The sequence below is a fragment of the Dreissena polymorpha genome, chromosome 1 (assembly GCF_020536995.1).
Source record: "Dreissena polymorpha isolate Duluth1 chromosome 1, UMN_Dpol_1.0, whole genome shotgun sequence".
In the NCBI taxonomy this organism is placed as follows: Eukaryota; Metazoa; Mollusca; class Bivalvia; order Myida; family Dreissenidae; genus Dreissena; species Dreissena polymorpha.
The window spans coordinates 165100720-165114928 of NC_068355.1; the positions used below are offsets into that span (position 1 = coordinate 165100720).

At 36.7% G+C, this 14209-nt stretch overlaps 1 protein-coding gene across 16 annotated transcripts in view; it reads right to left on the reverse strand.

Annotated features, from left to right (window-relative positions):
* The window catches only part of LOC127859321 (plexin-A1-like), a 154696-nt gene that overhangs the window by 123215 nt on the left and 17272 nt on the right, over positions 1-14209 (reverse strand). For all 16 annotated transcript variants that reach the window (XR_008039312.1, XR_008039338.1, XR_008039333.1 and 13 more), the window contains exons 3-10: positions 7713-7913; positions 5420-5539; positions 5158-5258; positions 3888-4020; positions 2876-3050; positions 2091-2187; positions 1481-1571; positions 785-916 (exon numbers count right to left, since the gene is read on the reverse strand). Coding sequence is in view for 13 of the 16 variants with exons in the window: in XM_052396724.1 (XP_052252684.1) it covers positions 785-916; positions 1481-1571; positions 2091-2187; positions 2876-3050; positions 3888-4020; positions 5158-5258; positions 5420-5539; positions 7713-7913 (1050 nt within the window). In the remaining 3 variants the exon portion in view is untranslated. The remainder of the gene's footprint in view (positions 1-784; positions 917-1480; positions 1572-2090; positions 2188-2875; positions 3051-3887; positions 4021-5157; positions 5259-5419; positions 5540-7712; positions 7914-14209) is intronic.

Below are 14209 nucleotides of genomic sequence, written 5' to 3' on the forward strand. Positions count from 1 at the left end.
AAAAAAAACATTTAAAACACACAGTGTGCTTACATTACTTTTTGTAGTAATTGAGAACAAGCATATGCCGATTTTAGTGCATGAGATTCAGCACGGGTGTCACATTGATCGTATGTGGGTCACTTGGTTTACACAATTTTTTTTGATATGCACTGATTTCAATACTGTGTCTTACCTAAACAAATCTTAAGAACCATTGGTCAGACATGTTCTGAGCAATGTGTCAAAATGTTTGTTAAACAAGGAATAATCATCCTTCATCAATATCATAATAACAATAATGTCACGTTTGTAATCCTAGCAAATGTGCCTGCTTGACGAATTTAACAACATGGGCCGCTGTTAAAGCAAAACAAAAACCAAAATATAGCTGGTCACAAACGTTACTAATACCCCTGCACCTTTGTGAAAGTCAAGTGTAAGGGCAAATTGATCATGAATGTCTGGATTATAGGGGGTTGAAACAAATGTCTCGATTGTTGACTGTGAATGCTCATGAAAGCTTGAAGATTCAACATAATAGCTTGAGAAATATTAAAAAATAGACCAACCAATAAAGTAAAGCATTTTTACAGATAATCCAAAAGACCGTAAGACCCACAGAGTGACTAATATATCCTCAACAAATTTGCGAGCGTATTATTATTTCAAAATCATTAAAAAAAACTTAGAAATCTGCCACGATACCGAAATTAAAGATAGAATAAAGAGAATTTGTAGAGTCATTGATAATACTTCATATCTTCAAATAACCACAATAACACAAATGACTGTGGTTAAATACCTGAACGAAGTTTTCCCCTGTAACTCTCACTTGATACAGTTTTTGCTCAGACAGGTACAAGGTTAATGTGCTGCTATCTGTCACATTGTCATTCACCACACTGTAGTTGCTAACCCGCGGACACGTGGTTTCCTGCACATTATAAAAACAAAGAATTGTACTGTTAGAATATGATTTTATTGCTTTGCTTATTTACATATTTTTACAATATTGTTTATTACATTAAATACAAAATTGCATTGTTCAGTATTGAGACAAAAATAAGCAAATGGGACAAACTTCATTTTGTTAAAACAGTTTGATGGGTATGGCATATCGTTCAAGTGTGTTTTATTATCAGGTCTGTATTCTCCCTGTGAAATTAGCAAATGTGTTATGCGTGTTTTTGCAGAATAATATTATTGAAAATAACGACCCAGTGATCAGGACTAAATATGTGCCATCAACTACTGCTATCAAGCTAGCCTTGTTCTTTAAATTTTTAAAACTAGGAATTAGTGTTTGCAAATTACAATAGTTAATACAATTATTTAAATAAACGAACACGATGTTTGCAATACTACAGTTAAGACCTAAAACAGTTAAGACTACGTATATTTGCGTATTGATACCATCGAAGACAATACAATGCCATTTTTATTTTTATTATTTACAGGACACTGTATTATATGACTGAAGCCTAAGCCCATAACCTACCACTGGTTCCGACAGAATGCACTGGTCATGAATTTGAACACACCTTCCTTGTAGAGTGCACCACCCACATTTATGTGTGCATTTCATGCAGCTTCAAGATAAAAAAAAAAGAAAAATACAATAGAAACGACAGATGATACATCAAAACAATACATCAATATAAAACGACAGTGTTTATGGATGAGTAATGCTCCCGATTTAGTTTTAGTTTAGATGAAGAATTGTGAGGAGATGCGTTTTCTTTACGCACTTTTGACATTATCTTGCCCAACAAGGTTCAACTTGCCAGCTTTCTTGTTTATCACATTATCTAGATACTCTCTCTCTCTCTCTGTCTCTCTCTCTCTCTATCTCTCCGTCTCTCTCTCCCTCTCTCTCTCTCTCTCTCTCTCTCTCTCTCTCTCTCTCTCTCTCTCTACTCTCCCTCTCTCTTTCTCTCTCTCTCTCTCTCTCTCTCTCTCTCTCTCTCTCTCTCTCTCTCTCCTTCTCTCTCTCTCTCTCTCTCTCTCTCTATATATATATATATGAAATTATATACATTTCCAAAATTGCATCTTATATTTAATGAATATGAACGTTATTTAGCCAAAATACTAGATTAATTGTTTACCTTTTGAAATTATTGCAACTGTAGACAATAAAGTTTCCTTCCATGACGGGTAGACTGGATACATTTGTGAGCAGTTGTACAGTAATGCTACTGTCACCTATTATTAAATTCGACCGGTTCTTAATATTCAATATTTGCATATTGTGTATTCAGAAATATGGATAAAATATCAACGTTTTTAAATTCAATAAGGTATATACATCATTACACAAATATCAATATTAGAAACTCACATTTGGCAATAACTTTTCAAGTTGATTGCATGGCACTAGCCACAATTATATTTTCATATGTTATCTTTACACGATTAAGGCTTTTTAATGCTCAACTGAGACCATAACAACTTTATGAGAATGTGCACATTCAGATTTTGATCTCTTTGCCTTGAAGTTTCAGGTGACACGGCATGGTGCTATTTCAGTATATGATGATAAAACGAGAGACCACATGGCTTGGCCGATTTTACCAAATGGGAAAGTTTTGAACAATATTAGTCGAGGACCACTGAAGACTGTTAAACACTTAATATAACGTATTTTGGATAATTGAAAGACTTGTCACTTTAAAATATATTTAAGGTCTAATGATCTACACAGTCCGTAGATCACAATGACTAAAACAAATGAAATAGAGTATCACTTCTTTGAATTCGTTTACATTGGCAAAGGGAAATGGACTTATCAATTTAATTTTAAGGTAACAACGGACACACGTTCGGATGGCAGATAATTGGCAATCACAAAATTCCCCTAAGAGCACGCGGTTCAACCCTATTATTTCCATACCTTCTAATGCAAATAGTTGCGGATCCAAAATAGGAAATATACATTTCACAGAGCCATTTTTGACCTGCATTGACCCTAAAACGCTCCCTAGAACATCTTGGCGACCATTTTCTGTGGCCATGAATCTGCATGTCACATTGGATCCTGACAATTCATGTGATAATTTCAGGATGAGCTGAAATCAGTTTTGCAAATTCAATATTGTTACATGTTTAAACATGCTTCATTTTGGTCTTTGCACAGTAATGATTTTGCAATACAAGTACAAGATGCAATAAAATCAAACTAGCCAATGGCTAGTTAAAAAAAAGCAGGACCAGCATACTTGTTTTATAATGCCTTATTTTGTTGTTAAGTCTTTACACTATTTGGAAACTGCAAGATAACTATATTGTTCGTAGATGCACACGATTTAGAACATGAATAATTTGTGTAAACAAAGGCTCATATACCAATGGTATATATTGTATGTATTAATACATTGTTTAATAAATATTCAATTTGTTAATATGTACAATGACAGGGATTAAAGAAGTCATTTGCAAATATTGAAATGATAATAATTTGTGTACTTTCTTTTTTAAATAACGCATGTATGGGATTTAAATGTTCGTATTTATAAACACATTTTGGTATGTTATGGTTAGATTACTTATAATATGTGTAGTTAGATTTTTATAACGATTTTGGGTACTTAATAACATCTTAACTTTATCAATGTTTATTTAAACGTGATGACACAACCATTAATGTAAAAACATCATTCATTCACTGTTACTGTTTAAGCTTGGAAAGCTTACTCAAAGTTCCCTCATTAGATTGTCTTATCTCAAACAGAGACATAATTATATATGTTGTTGTCATAGATGTTGTTTTTTAAGTCTGTGTGTGATAATACAACCTCTCATAGTAGTTGTGGCAAAGTATAGCCACCGTAATAGTAAAGCTTAGTGTTGTATTTTTCTCTTTAAGTTTATCAATATTCCAAAAGCAAATGTTTGGAATCTATTACTTCCTGTGGATGTTTTATGGAGAATTCAGGGGGCTCCACACTAGTGATATGTGGGCAGCTTGATGCATTCCTTGATGCATTCCCTAACACTGCAATCCTGGCTGGTGATTTACAGTCTTCTACAGAAGTGCATCTGTAATATAATATAACTATGAACATGTTTTTAAACTTCATACACAAACTTGTGAAACTGTGGTATGCATATAATTATTTAACTACACATTAAATGAAATATAAATTATTGTTAATCATGTACTTTAGCGTTGTTATTTTTTAAACCGGTTTTTAGTAATTTAGGGTTAGAGTAAATGTTATTGTTAGGGTTAGGGAAGGAAGGGTAACAAGGAATCGCGTTCTGAAAAATCTGGGCTTAATGCACGCGCCAAAAGTGTCGTCCCAGATTAGCCGCTTTAAAGGAATTTTTATGTGTTTAAATGATGTCTCTTCTAACTGATAATCAATTTTAAACGGATAGTGTCGTCCCTGATTAGCGATTGCATACTGCACAGGCTAATCTGGGACGGTACTCTGATCACATTCATTAAGCCCAGTTTTGATAGAAGAAGGCTATTATAAACAGTAACCCTAACCATAATCCTAATAATAAACATATTTATAGCTGGTTAAAAAAAGCAAAACTGACGACGCTTAACTACAGGATTACTAAATTATTAAACACAAAAAGCAAAAATATTTAAATATGCATTGAAAATATATTTCAGCACGCACATACTTTTTACCTTCATACATTCAAAATATACTTTGTCAAAGAATATTTCCTAATATTGTTTAATTACCGGGTGATAAAGTACTACCAAGTAATGCAAGTCGTCATTGATATCAATTGGAAGCTTCCAATCAATACACTCAATAAGTTATAGCTTACACACACCTCTACTGGAACTACTAAACTGTTGTCCACACTACACCAGTACAGTTGTAGCCCATTCTCTCCATGCATCAGAGGCGTGTCACTTTTTGTCGTGTTCAATAGTATTGTAGTCATATCACGGCAGTCAGTTTGTCAACTCACACTTTAGCTGTTTTAGCTGGTTAACCAGTGCCAGTAAATTAAAACTACCCGCTTTACTTACCTCAGAGCAAGGAGAGAATGCCGTATAGAAGATATTATGACAAACCACCACACAAGTTATGTGACCTGGTCGGAAATCGACACCGCGATCCTCGGTAGTCCAGCGCTCAATCAACTGAGCTAGCTGGTCTGATGGGTGTTTTTTATCCATAACACATCATCGATAGAACTACTGACCTGTTCTCCAAGATACACCAGCCACAGTATTGGTCCATACTTTTCATGCATACATCGCACGTTTTGTAACTTGCACACATCTCAACTGGAACTTTAGCCAACTAAAGAAATACAAAGTAATTGTTTCTACAATGGCACACATATTTTTTATTACATGAGTTTGCATATAACATCAGCATTTCAAACAAAATTATCTTAATGATGGGCTTTTTATATTTATTTTAGTGTTTAGTATAATACTAATTATGAAATTAGTACCTACCCTGTTTTCTGTCAGAACGTACACAAAATTGCCACTGACAACCATGTCTGGCCTCACCGGGTTACCTCGCTCCACTGTGTACTCAAACTCCAATTTCTTGCCATATGGACTAAAACTTGCCTAACAGAAAATGTTGGCATTAGTATGTTTTTCTTAAATAATCAGGCGAACATGGTCTAAATAAAACTAATCAATCATGTGTTTTCACACTACGGTTTAAAGGAATGTGTCCTATTTTATGAAACATTAAATATACTGCTTAGGGTCCGAAAAACAGGCGCCGCATAATGTGTTGAAAGTTGTAATGTTATAGAATCATGGCAAGACCAGTTCATTGGTTAGGATTAATTTTAAAATAATGTTGATAGCATGAGGAAAACAGACACAACCATTATGTAATTCGCCCCTGTACAACCAGATTTGAAGCTTTTTTTCTGAAATTGCCTGACGATAATCATAATATTTAACTTCATGTCTATCAAGCTTTTAAATCAAAGATAAGATGTTGTTGTCACTTGTTCAAGTTAAATTGCATCGTTCGAAATTAAAGTCTGTGGTCCTTACTTGCATCCAACCATTAATTACTTACAATAACATTATAAGCAATTAAATTGAAATAAATCCTTGTTATTGCTATTTAATTTCATTTGCAGGGCTATGAGATTAATTTTTGGTGTCATGAGACTGACCAAACGGATACGATGAACTCAGAAAAGCTCAACTCATTCAAGACAAATTAAGGTTCATTTTTATTTACACTTAAATGGCTTGTGAATAATTCTGATCCAAGTGTGACATTTGAAGCTCCTTGAAACCATTTTAAATTCCCAGTGCGTTGCATTACTGTTCAAATGGCCGGGACCTCAATTTTAATCATGTGTGTGATTGGTGTGTTATGCTTTGCGTTTCGAAGACATTTTGTTTATCGTCTCACTGTCTTGTAATTTACTCTTTTCTTTAACCTTTTTAGATCTCATTACTGTATCAGATAAAGAACGTTATTAGTATTCATGACGGCATAATACTATTTACCAAACCGGTTCATAACGTCACTAGAAAATGATGGGTGAGAATAATCCTTATCTACTAGATTTGTATATGACATTTTAATGTAACTTAAAAGTTTCCATTTCAACTGAAGTTATATACATTAAACTTTGTGTTTTTGTCAAAACATACAAAAGGCGCATGTCTGCTTTATATCGCAATGTATGTTCAATTAATGTTTAACAAACTCAACTTCGACACAGCTTCTATAAAAAGGTTATCTCCTGTTGTTTATCTGAAAATTCACTTTGCTGATAAATGAAATCAGTCTTACAATTTGAAATTTTTTAGAAAACCACACAAAATTGTAACATACAACAAATTCAACCTTGAAGTTTGAGGATTGAGAGGAAATGTCGTTATAATGAAATACAAAAATGTTAAACTATCTTATTTAAGAATATTGTAAAATTGCACAATAATAACTTCATATGATAACGAACATGCATGTACGTTTGAATGCGGTGAATTGAAAATTGTTGGAGAAACACAATTCTCTGGGCAATTTGAGACTACGTCTTCAGACAATCAGACACATTGACAGGACGTCCATGCTTATTCCATTAAACCCCCTTTACTTGTAGGAGGGATTTTATATGTTTACAATACCGATATATATATATATATATATATATATATATATATATATATATATTATATATATATCTATATATATATATATATAATATATACAGAGAGAGAGAGAGAGAGTAGACTCGAGAGGAGAGAGAGAGAAGCGCGAAGCGAGCGAGAGGGATGCGGACGAGAGAGAGAGGCGAGAGCGAGGAGCTAGCGAGAGGAGCGAGACGAGGCAGGCGAAGCGAGCGCTCGCGAGCGACGCGCGCCCAAGAGAAGAGAGAGAGAGCTAGGAGAGAGAAGGCGATAGACGACAGCTAAGATCCAGCGAGCTGCCACAGGACACACCCACAACACACAGCAGACAACAGACCACAGACATACAGACAACGACGACATACAGACAACAGAGAGAGAGAGAGAGAGAGAGAGATAGAGAGAGCAGAAAGAGAGAGAGAGAAGACAGACAGAGAGAGAGAGAGACGGAGAGAGAGAGAGAGACAGAAGAGAGAGAGAGAGAGAGAGAGAGAGAGAGAGAGAGAGAGAGAGAGAGAGAGAGAGAGAGAGAGAGAGAGAGAGAGAGAGAGAGAGAGAGAGGAGAGAGAGAGAAGAGAAGAGAGAGAGAGAGAAATAAAAAAAGTTTTTAGCTCATTAATACGGATGTGTATACCTTTAACAGTTTGCCACTATGAGTCCCCATAAAAAGCGTTTTTGCAGATTCTGAAACGGCCATAGCTGTAATCTTAGTGTCCATGTACTCAAGAAAAGGAAATGCTCGCAGAGGTTTGCTTCCGATGATACCGGTACCGACGGTACCAATCGGTTTACACATTAAAATATCGGCAGTTAGGTTCTCTCTGTCAGGATTTATCTGAAATGTACAACGCTTATACATTCTTATACAAAGTGTTTAGTATAAAATGTTATAACATATGCTATAACTTATATTTTATTAAACAATGCTAAGGCAAGTTAATAGCGCATTGTGTAGTCAGCTTAATTATGTAGATGAATGATTCCTTTCCGTTGAAAAACGGGTATATGGTTATAGCGTAATCATGTTAAAACTCTTGAATCACATTTTAAGTCCAATCATCATAAAACTAAGTCAGAACATTTGTACTAATAATATATCAGCTGAGTTTAATAAATTGTTTTGTTCAATAGAAAAAAATAGCCGCCAGGGTCGAGGCGTATGATTTTAGTGGAACCATGTTAACACTGTCGAAAAGAATAGTCCAATAATAATGAAAATAACCGTGATGAAATCTAGGCCAATTTTGAAAATTGTTCCTGTCTGTTGAAAAACATTGCCGGGAAACATTTTCCTTACATGGCTGTATTGAAACCTTGTATACATTCGAGAAGTTGCTCAGAATAATTGTCTTTATGATAACTAAAGTGAGTTCGGTTGTTTTTTGGGTCTGTTGAACACAAAAGTTAGAACGAGATGGATTAGTGCAGCTCGAAATTTTGGTTTTAGTGCAATCTTTCAATATAAAGAAGTAAAACTCCAGTTGCTGGTTCTAGAGCGCTAAACCTAAACATTTGGCCCAGCAATATTCATGATACATTTAAGTGTAAATAAAATTTAACCTCATGGTATTGCAACTCAAATTAAACAATAATAATAAGGAAATTAAAACGCGTTCAATTTAATTACCATTAAATAACTCAATGGTAGGAAGGAGACCAGAGCAACAGAGTTACAACTTTTTGAGGAACGATGAAATGATGTTGATGTTGCATCTATATGCAGATGATTACAACTATTCAAGTGATAGCTATTACAGTGGAATGTGGACGCGTTGGTAACGTTAAAATTGTTTTTGATGATGATGATGATGATGATGATGATGATGATGATGATGATGATGATGATGATGATGATGATGATGATGATGATGATGATGATGATGATGATGATCCCAAATTGCTTTTACCAGAAAAACAACAAGAACTGTTTTTCATTTAAATCTTTTTGTACGTTTCATCCTATATGAATGTTACGTAACGAGCTGAATGTAATTATTTTATTGAACTATTAAACAATTCATAGGTGGCCTCTTGAATTTTGCATTGACGTCCTCTTTTGAAATAGAGACAACCTTTTGGCTTACAAGCTTGTTCCAGTAGGGTAGTCCCCAATAAATTAATCGTATGTTGAAATATGTATATGAATATGTTTTGGACGTGAAGTCACTTAAAAAAAGATTGTCTATGAATTAAATATTTATCTGTCATAAAGAACATTTTATAAGAGTTTTATTTTAAACTGTTTTTCAAGCAAATAATCCATGTAAACATGTACACATGTAAACATTATTCGAAAGTACAGATAATAAAATAAAATGTGCTTTGGATAGGAAAACTAAGCCGATGTGACAATTAATTTATTCCTTTCCGTTTGTGTGGAGTTTCGACTGTGGTCAGAAGTCGAACTGTAAGTGTTTAGTTACATGTGAAAAGGGTAGAAGAAGATATTATAAAGAGAAATATAAAAGAGAGAAAAGAGAAAATACAATAAGAAAAAACGTTATGTAAAATGTAAACCTGGTACACGGTGTGTTGCATGGCAGTAGAGAGTATGTTACGTATGTCGCAAAACGGTTCGTTGCTATTATATAATATATTCACTACTGGACAGTGAAAACGAGTTAAGTTTTGAAAGAGTATGCAACAAAGCCGGAAAGTGTGTGATTTTTTTTTTACAAAGATTAGATCAATAAGTTAGCTAGAGTTTACTGTGATGTCAGTTGGTGAGGAAATAAGTTGTTCAGCGTTGTATGATATCATAAGTTTTATGATATTATTTGGGGTTTTGCTGAGGACGTTCATTTTAAAGTATCATGTGTTGATGACCTTATCGTAATACAGGGTAAAAGCTTGTGTTCTCGAAAGGTCGAGTAGTAATTGTTTGCCTCAGGAGGACGGTAAATGCCTCCCATTAAAATACCGGATTTTACCTGTTGTTCACTCGACCCAAAGAGAGTCTAAGCCATTTACACAGAGATCTGATCGCTTGGTTGCATTTTCCCCTCTCGGACGTATATAACTACACAGCCACCAAGACGATTTGTACGATCACAGCAAAATGTTTGCTGAAAATTCAAAAAAGCGATATCATCGCAAGATATGGATGAGTTAAGCCTAGTTTCCGTAAGGACGAGTACGTCGTTTTGATGTGCCTCGAATTCTAGGATGTCAAGCTTTGGTCTAAGACTCTGAAAATCCAGGCGTATGATGCTGAGTCCGTTGTTTTTCAAGATATGACTGTAGCCTGAGAGGGAAGAACTACTCGATGAGTCTGGAGTCATAAGGCAGTAAAGACAGGCGCCTTACAGATATCTTTATGCTATACTCGTCCATACGAGGTCAAAAAGTAGGTGAGAATGTCAATTTACAATACTTTTTTAACACATTTGAATTAAGAACTTTTTCCAAATCATCATGAAACTTTTTAGTGGTCTTTTAATATCCATGTCAAGCTCGAAAACGGTTCTAGTCCGTTTAAAACATTACTGCCAGAGAGTGGGTCAGTTTTCTTGTGTGACTTTATTGAAACATTGTTATCAAGCAACACATCATAATGTTACCAGATCATTATAAACGTCCATGAGGTGATCCAGATTTAGCGGTATGACATGTCGACCAAACTTTAATTTCATAAATTCAAAACCAGCCAACGCCTCCTTCTTCGCCTAATTTTCAAACGTGTGGATTTCATCCGCTAAATGTTACTGCCCACATATAATATGTGTCAAAAGAAGTAAACAAAGCTTGGTCAGAAATCAAATGTATTTCAAAGATATCACAAAAGCAGATCAAATCAATAGTTTTTCATCTCATGTATCTCATGTGAGTGCACCAGAGCTATTGTCCATTAACACGACTAGCCCCAAATTCCAATCCGGTAACCCAAACTTTAATCAGTTTTTGTTTGACGTAATCGTCCTTTAGTATTTACATTTCGTTTTTCAGCAACCAGTACTTTTTCACTCAAACACCAGTGACCGTATTCGCTTCTAGCGTTCTTGGTGCCCGTATCAACGTTATTGCCAAATTTCATTCTTTGGTAAATAGAAGAATAATAGGCCGATTTTTTGCCATTATCGTGTTGACTCAGAAGTGACGTCTACGACACTGGCGACAAGTAGAGTAGGTTTCTATTTACTTTTGCAGCAAAGGAAAATTATAAACATAAACTTACTATTGAAATACTCTACATGTACTGTATAGGCGATTGGTCACTTACATTTTATCATCATTTCCTTGACCGATCTGTCAATTTTCGGAAAATGAAATACAATGACACAGCGATCCTACGCCAGTCAGGTCTGTTGTGGGCTGATGTGAGTAGCTCATCCATAGGTAGAGACGTTCACTCTTTCAAAGTTTCCATCCGGCTTTCATTCTGATGGCATCGATGGCGACTTTTGTCTAGCGCGTTCTGAAGCATGTTGAACAGGAGTCGTTCCCGGTGACGAACCCAAACCAAGCCAGCTTCTGTCGTTTGACGGTATTCAGTAGGGGTTCTTGATGGCCACGACGTGCTGTTCCGACTCAGTCTGGCCCTCGCTAAGGTCGACATGGCAATTCTTATTCGGACCGGATACTGGTACCATCCTAAGAGCGGTTTGTTCCCAATTACTTAAACATGGTCACTTTGTTCAGGTAATAACCATTCATTGCGATGTTTGCACTGGTGTTGTTCGTGCTGTTCATCATGATTTTAGACTTATTCATGCTATTCTCCATGCCATATGCTCCTGCTATTTATAGAGTCGGTTGGGGAATCTTGGAGTAAAATGTTGATTACACCCATGAGGTCAATGTTATCAGCGAATCTCAAGTTGGATATGAGCCCTGCCACCAGTCAAGATTGATGTGTGGTAAATAAGAGGAGGGGCATGTATTGTTTTCTCGAGGAAAAGGTTACACAGCACGAGGACGAGCAGAACACACTGATTGACTCCCTTAAATGTACCGAAGAAATTACCCATTTGCGTTGCTGGCGTTTCCACGGAGTTCTTGTATGATTTGCACCAGCCCTTCGTCAATGTATAAGCGTCTCAGAACCTGCCATAGACCATTATGCCCAACACGGTCCAAAGTTGTCTTAATGTCGATGCAGTTATAGAAAAGTTCACGTTAGTGTTGCAGGTGTTCCTGTTCCAGCAGTTCCGCGCCCTTATTTTCCGATCGGTTGAGGATGATGCGATGCATGACTTTGATGGGTTGAATGATGAGGCTGATGGTGCGTTAACGCTCGCATAGCTTGAGGTTGCCCTTAATCGGTAGGGGGATGACCAGACACTTGGTCACTCCTTAGGCCATTTCTTCTCCTCCCAGATCTTTTGGCATAGTGTAGTCATAGAGGCAGTCGTTGCATCTCCTCTGTGCTTAATCAGCTCAGAAGGGACGTTCTTCATCCCGGAAATGTCCCTGTCTTAAGACTGCGAACTACCTCTTTATCCTCTGCCTAAAGCATGGACAGACATTCGTTTTCCGGTTCTGGTCTGGGATCGTTTTGAAGGAGACTGAAGTTTGCTTGAAGCTGGTAGTTATAATTCAAGCCATCTGTTTAGGACAGCGTCACTCTCGGTAAGGAGGTTGCCGTTAGCGTATGCTATAACAAAGGCCATGGGCAGACTGGTATTTGTGAGGGTCTTAAGGGTGCAGTAGGTCTTTTCACTACTTCCTGTGGTCGTCTCTTTGTCAATTTTGATAATTCCACTCTTTATTGGCCACTTTAATCTTCTACCTCACCTACATGTTCGCGTTCTAGTATTCTATCCTAGAGTCAATACTAGTGTACTTCTCATGCCTCAGCTCTCCTCTCGTATTGCAGAGGACCATGATCTTGGAAGTAAGTTGGCGTGTTCTTCTTTCTCTCCCCTTTTCCCCAAGAGCTTTTTTCGGCAAATAACAGCAGGACTTCTTAGATGTTGTTGGTTGTGGTTTCAGTGCCATTGTCTACGATGTTCAAGGCTGCAAACTTACTACCAATCTGTGCTTGATATGCCGCTGCTATCGCTGTTTTTTGTCTGTGTCTTTTTTTTCAGGTCAAAACTTATGCGAGGGTTTATGGTCATTCCCGATGTCTGCGCAAGGAAACCTTCGTGTGTTCGCCTTGTTTATGCTGGACTCGAACCGTTTCGGCGTCACTTTTAAATCGAGCTGGCCATTTACTTATCCATTGTAGCATGCCAGGTCTTTGTTATAGACGATTCGTGTGGGTGCAGCGTGCGGGCTAGAGTGAGTAGACTTAAGGTGAACTCAAGAAGTCTCAGCCCTCTGTCGTTGGTCTCTCCTATTCCAAATCTACCTACCGTTTTTATAGGCGTAATGTAGTATGGGTTGTTCCGCGTCGAGATAGTACTTTGTTGCTTGGAAGCAGCCCTTTCTTGATGAAATGCACAACAGTTTCACACCCGACACTCAACTTTCACGTCTGATTCAATATGTAGATTAAACCTCATATTTGCACACCATGGTAACTGCGTTTGCTGGCGAGAGAAACGAAGTGAGGGGGTTGGGACTTGCACGTTTCATTCGACCAGCCGCAAGTTCTTGTTGAGGATACGGGCGCCCTGAAGAGTGCCTTAAGCCAGATAAAACGAAATGATGAAGACAATATGAAATAATAGAAGGTCAGGTGGCTAAGCTTCATAGAAACATCAAAAGACAAATATATATGTTTCAGCGGAGAAGACACTTAACATCGCCTCTGGGTTGCTTTAATCGTTAGGAATGAAGTAGTCAACAGCGTCATCAGCTGCACTTCAGTCTCCAGCAGGCTCATCTCCATACGTATCTCAGCGAGACCTCACAACATCGCCACCATTCAAGTCAATACACCAAAGTCATATCACGAAGAAAAGGATATTGAACAGTTTTATGAAGTTAAGGCGTATTTAGCCTATGTTCCGAAGAAAGAAATCATCAATTTCCAAGGTGACTTGAACGCCGAGATTGAAATAAAAGACATGCGGGTATTTATAAGAATTTCTCTCCGAATAATTTTTCCATTATATTGATTGTTTATATCAACCAACATTTTATATCAGCTCCATATCAAGGCAATTTATATCTTTATATCGGGTTGATAGAGATATTTTATTTATCTGACGGCGATTGCAACATGGCGCGATATCGGTCCGAAAT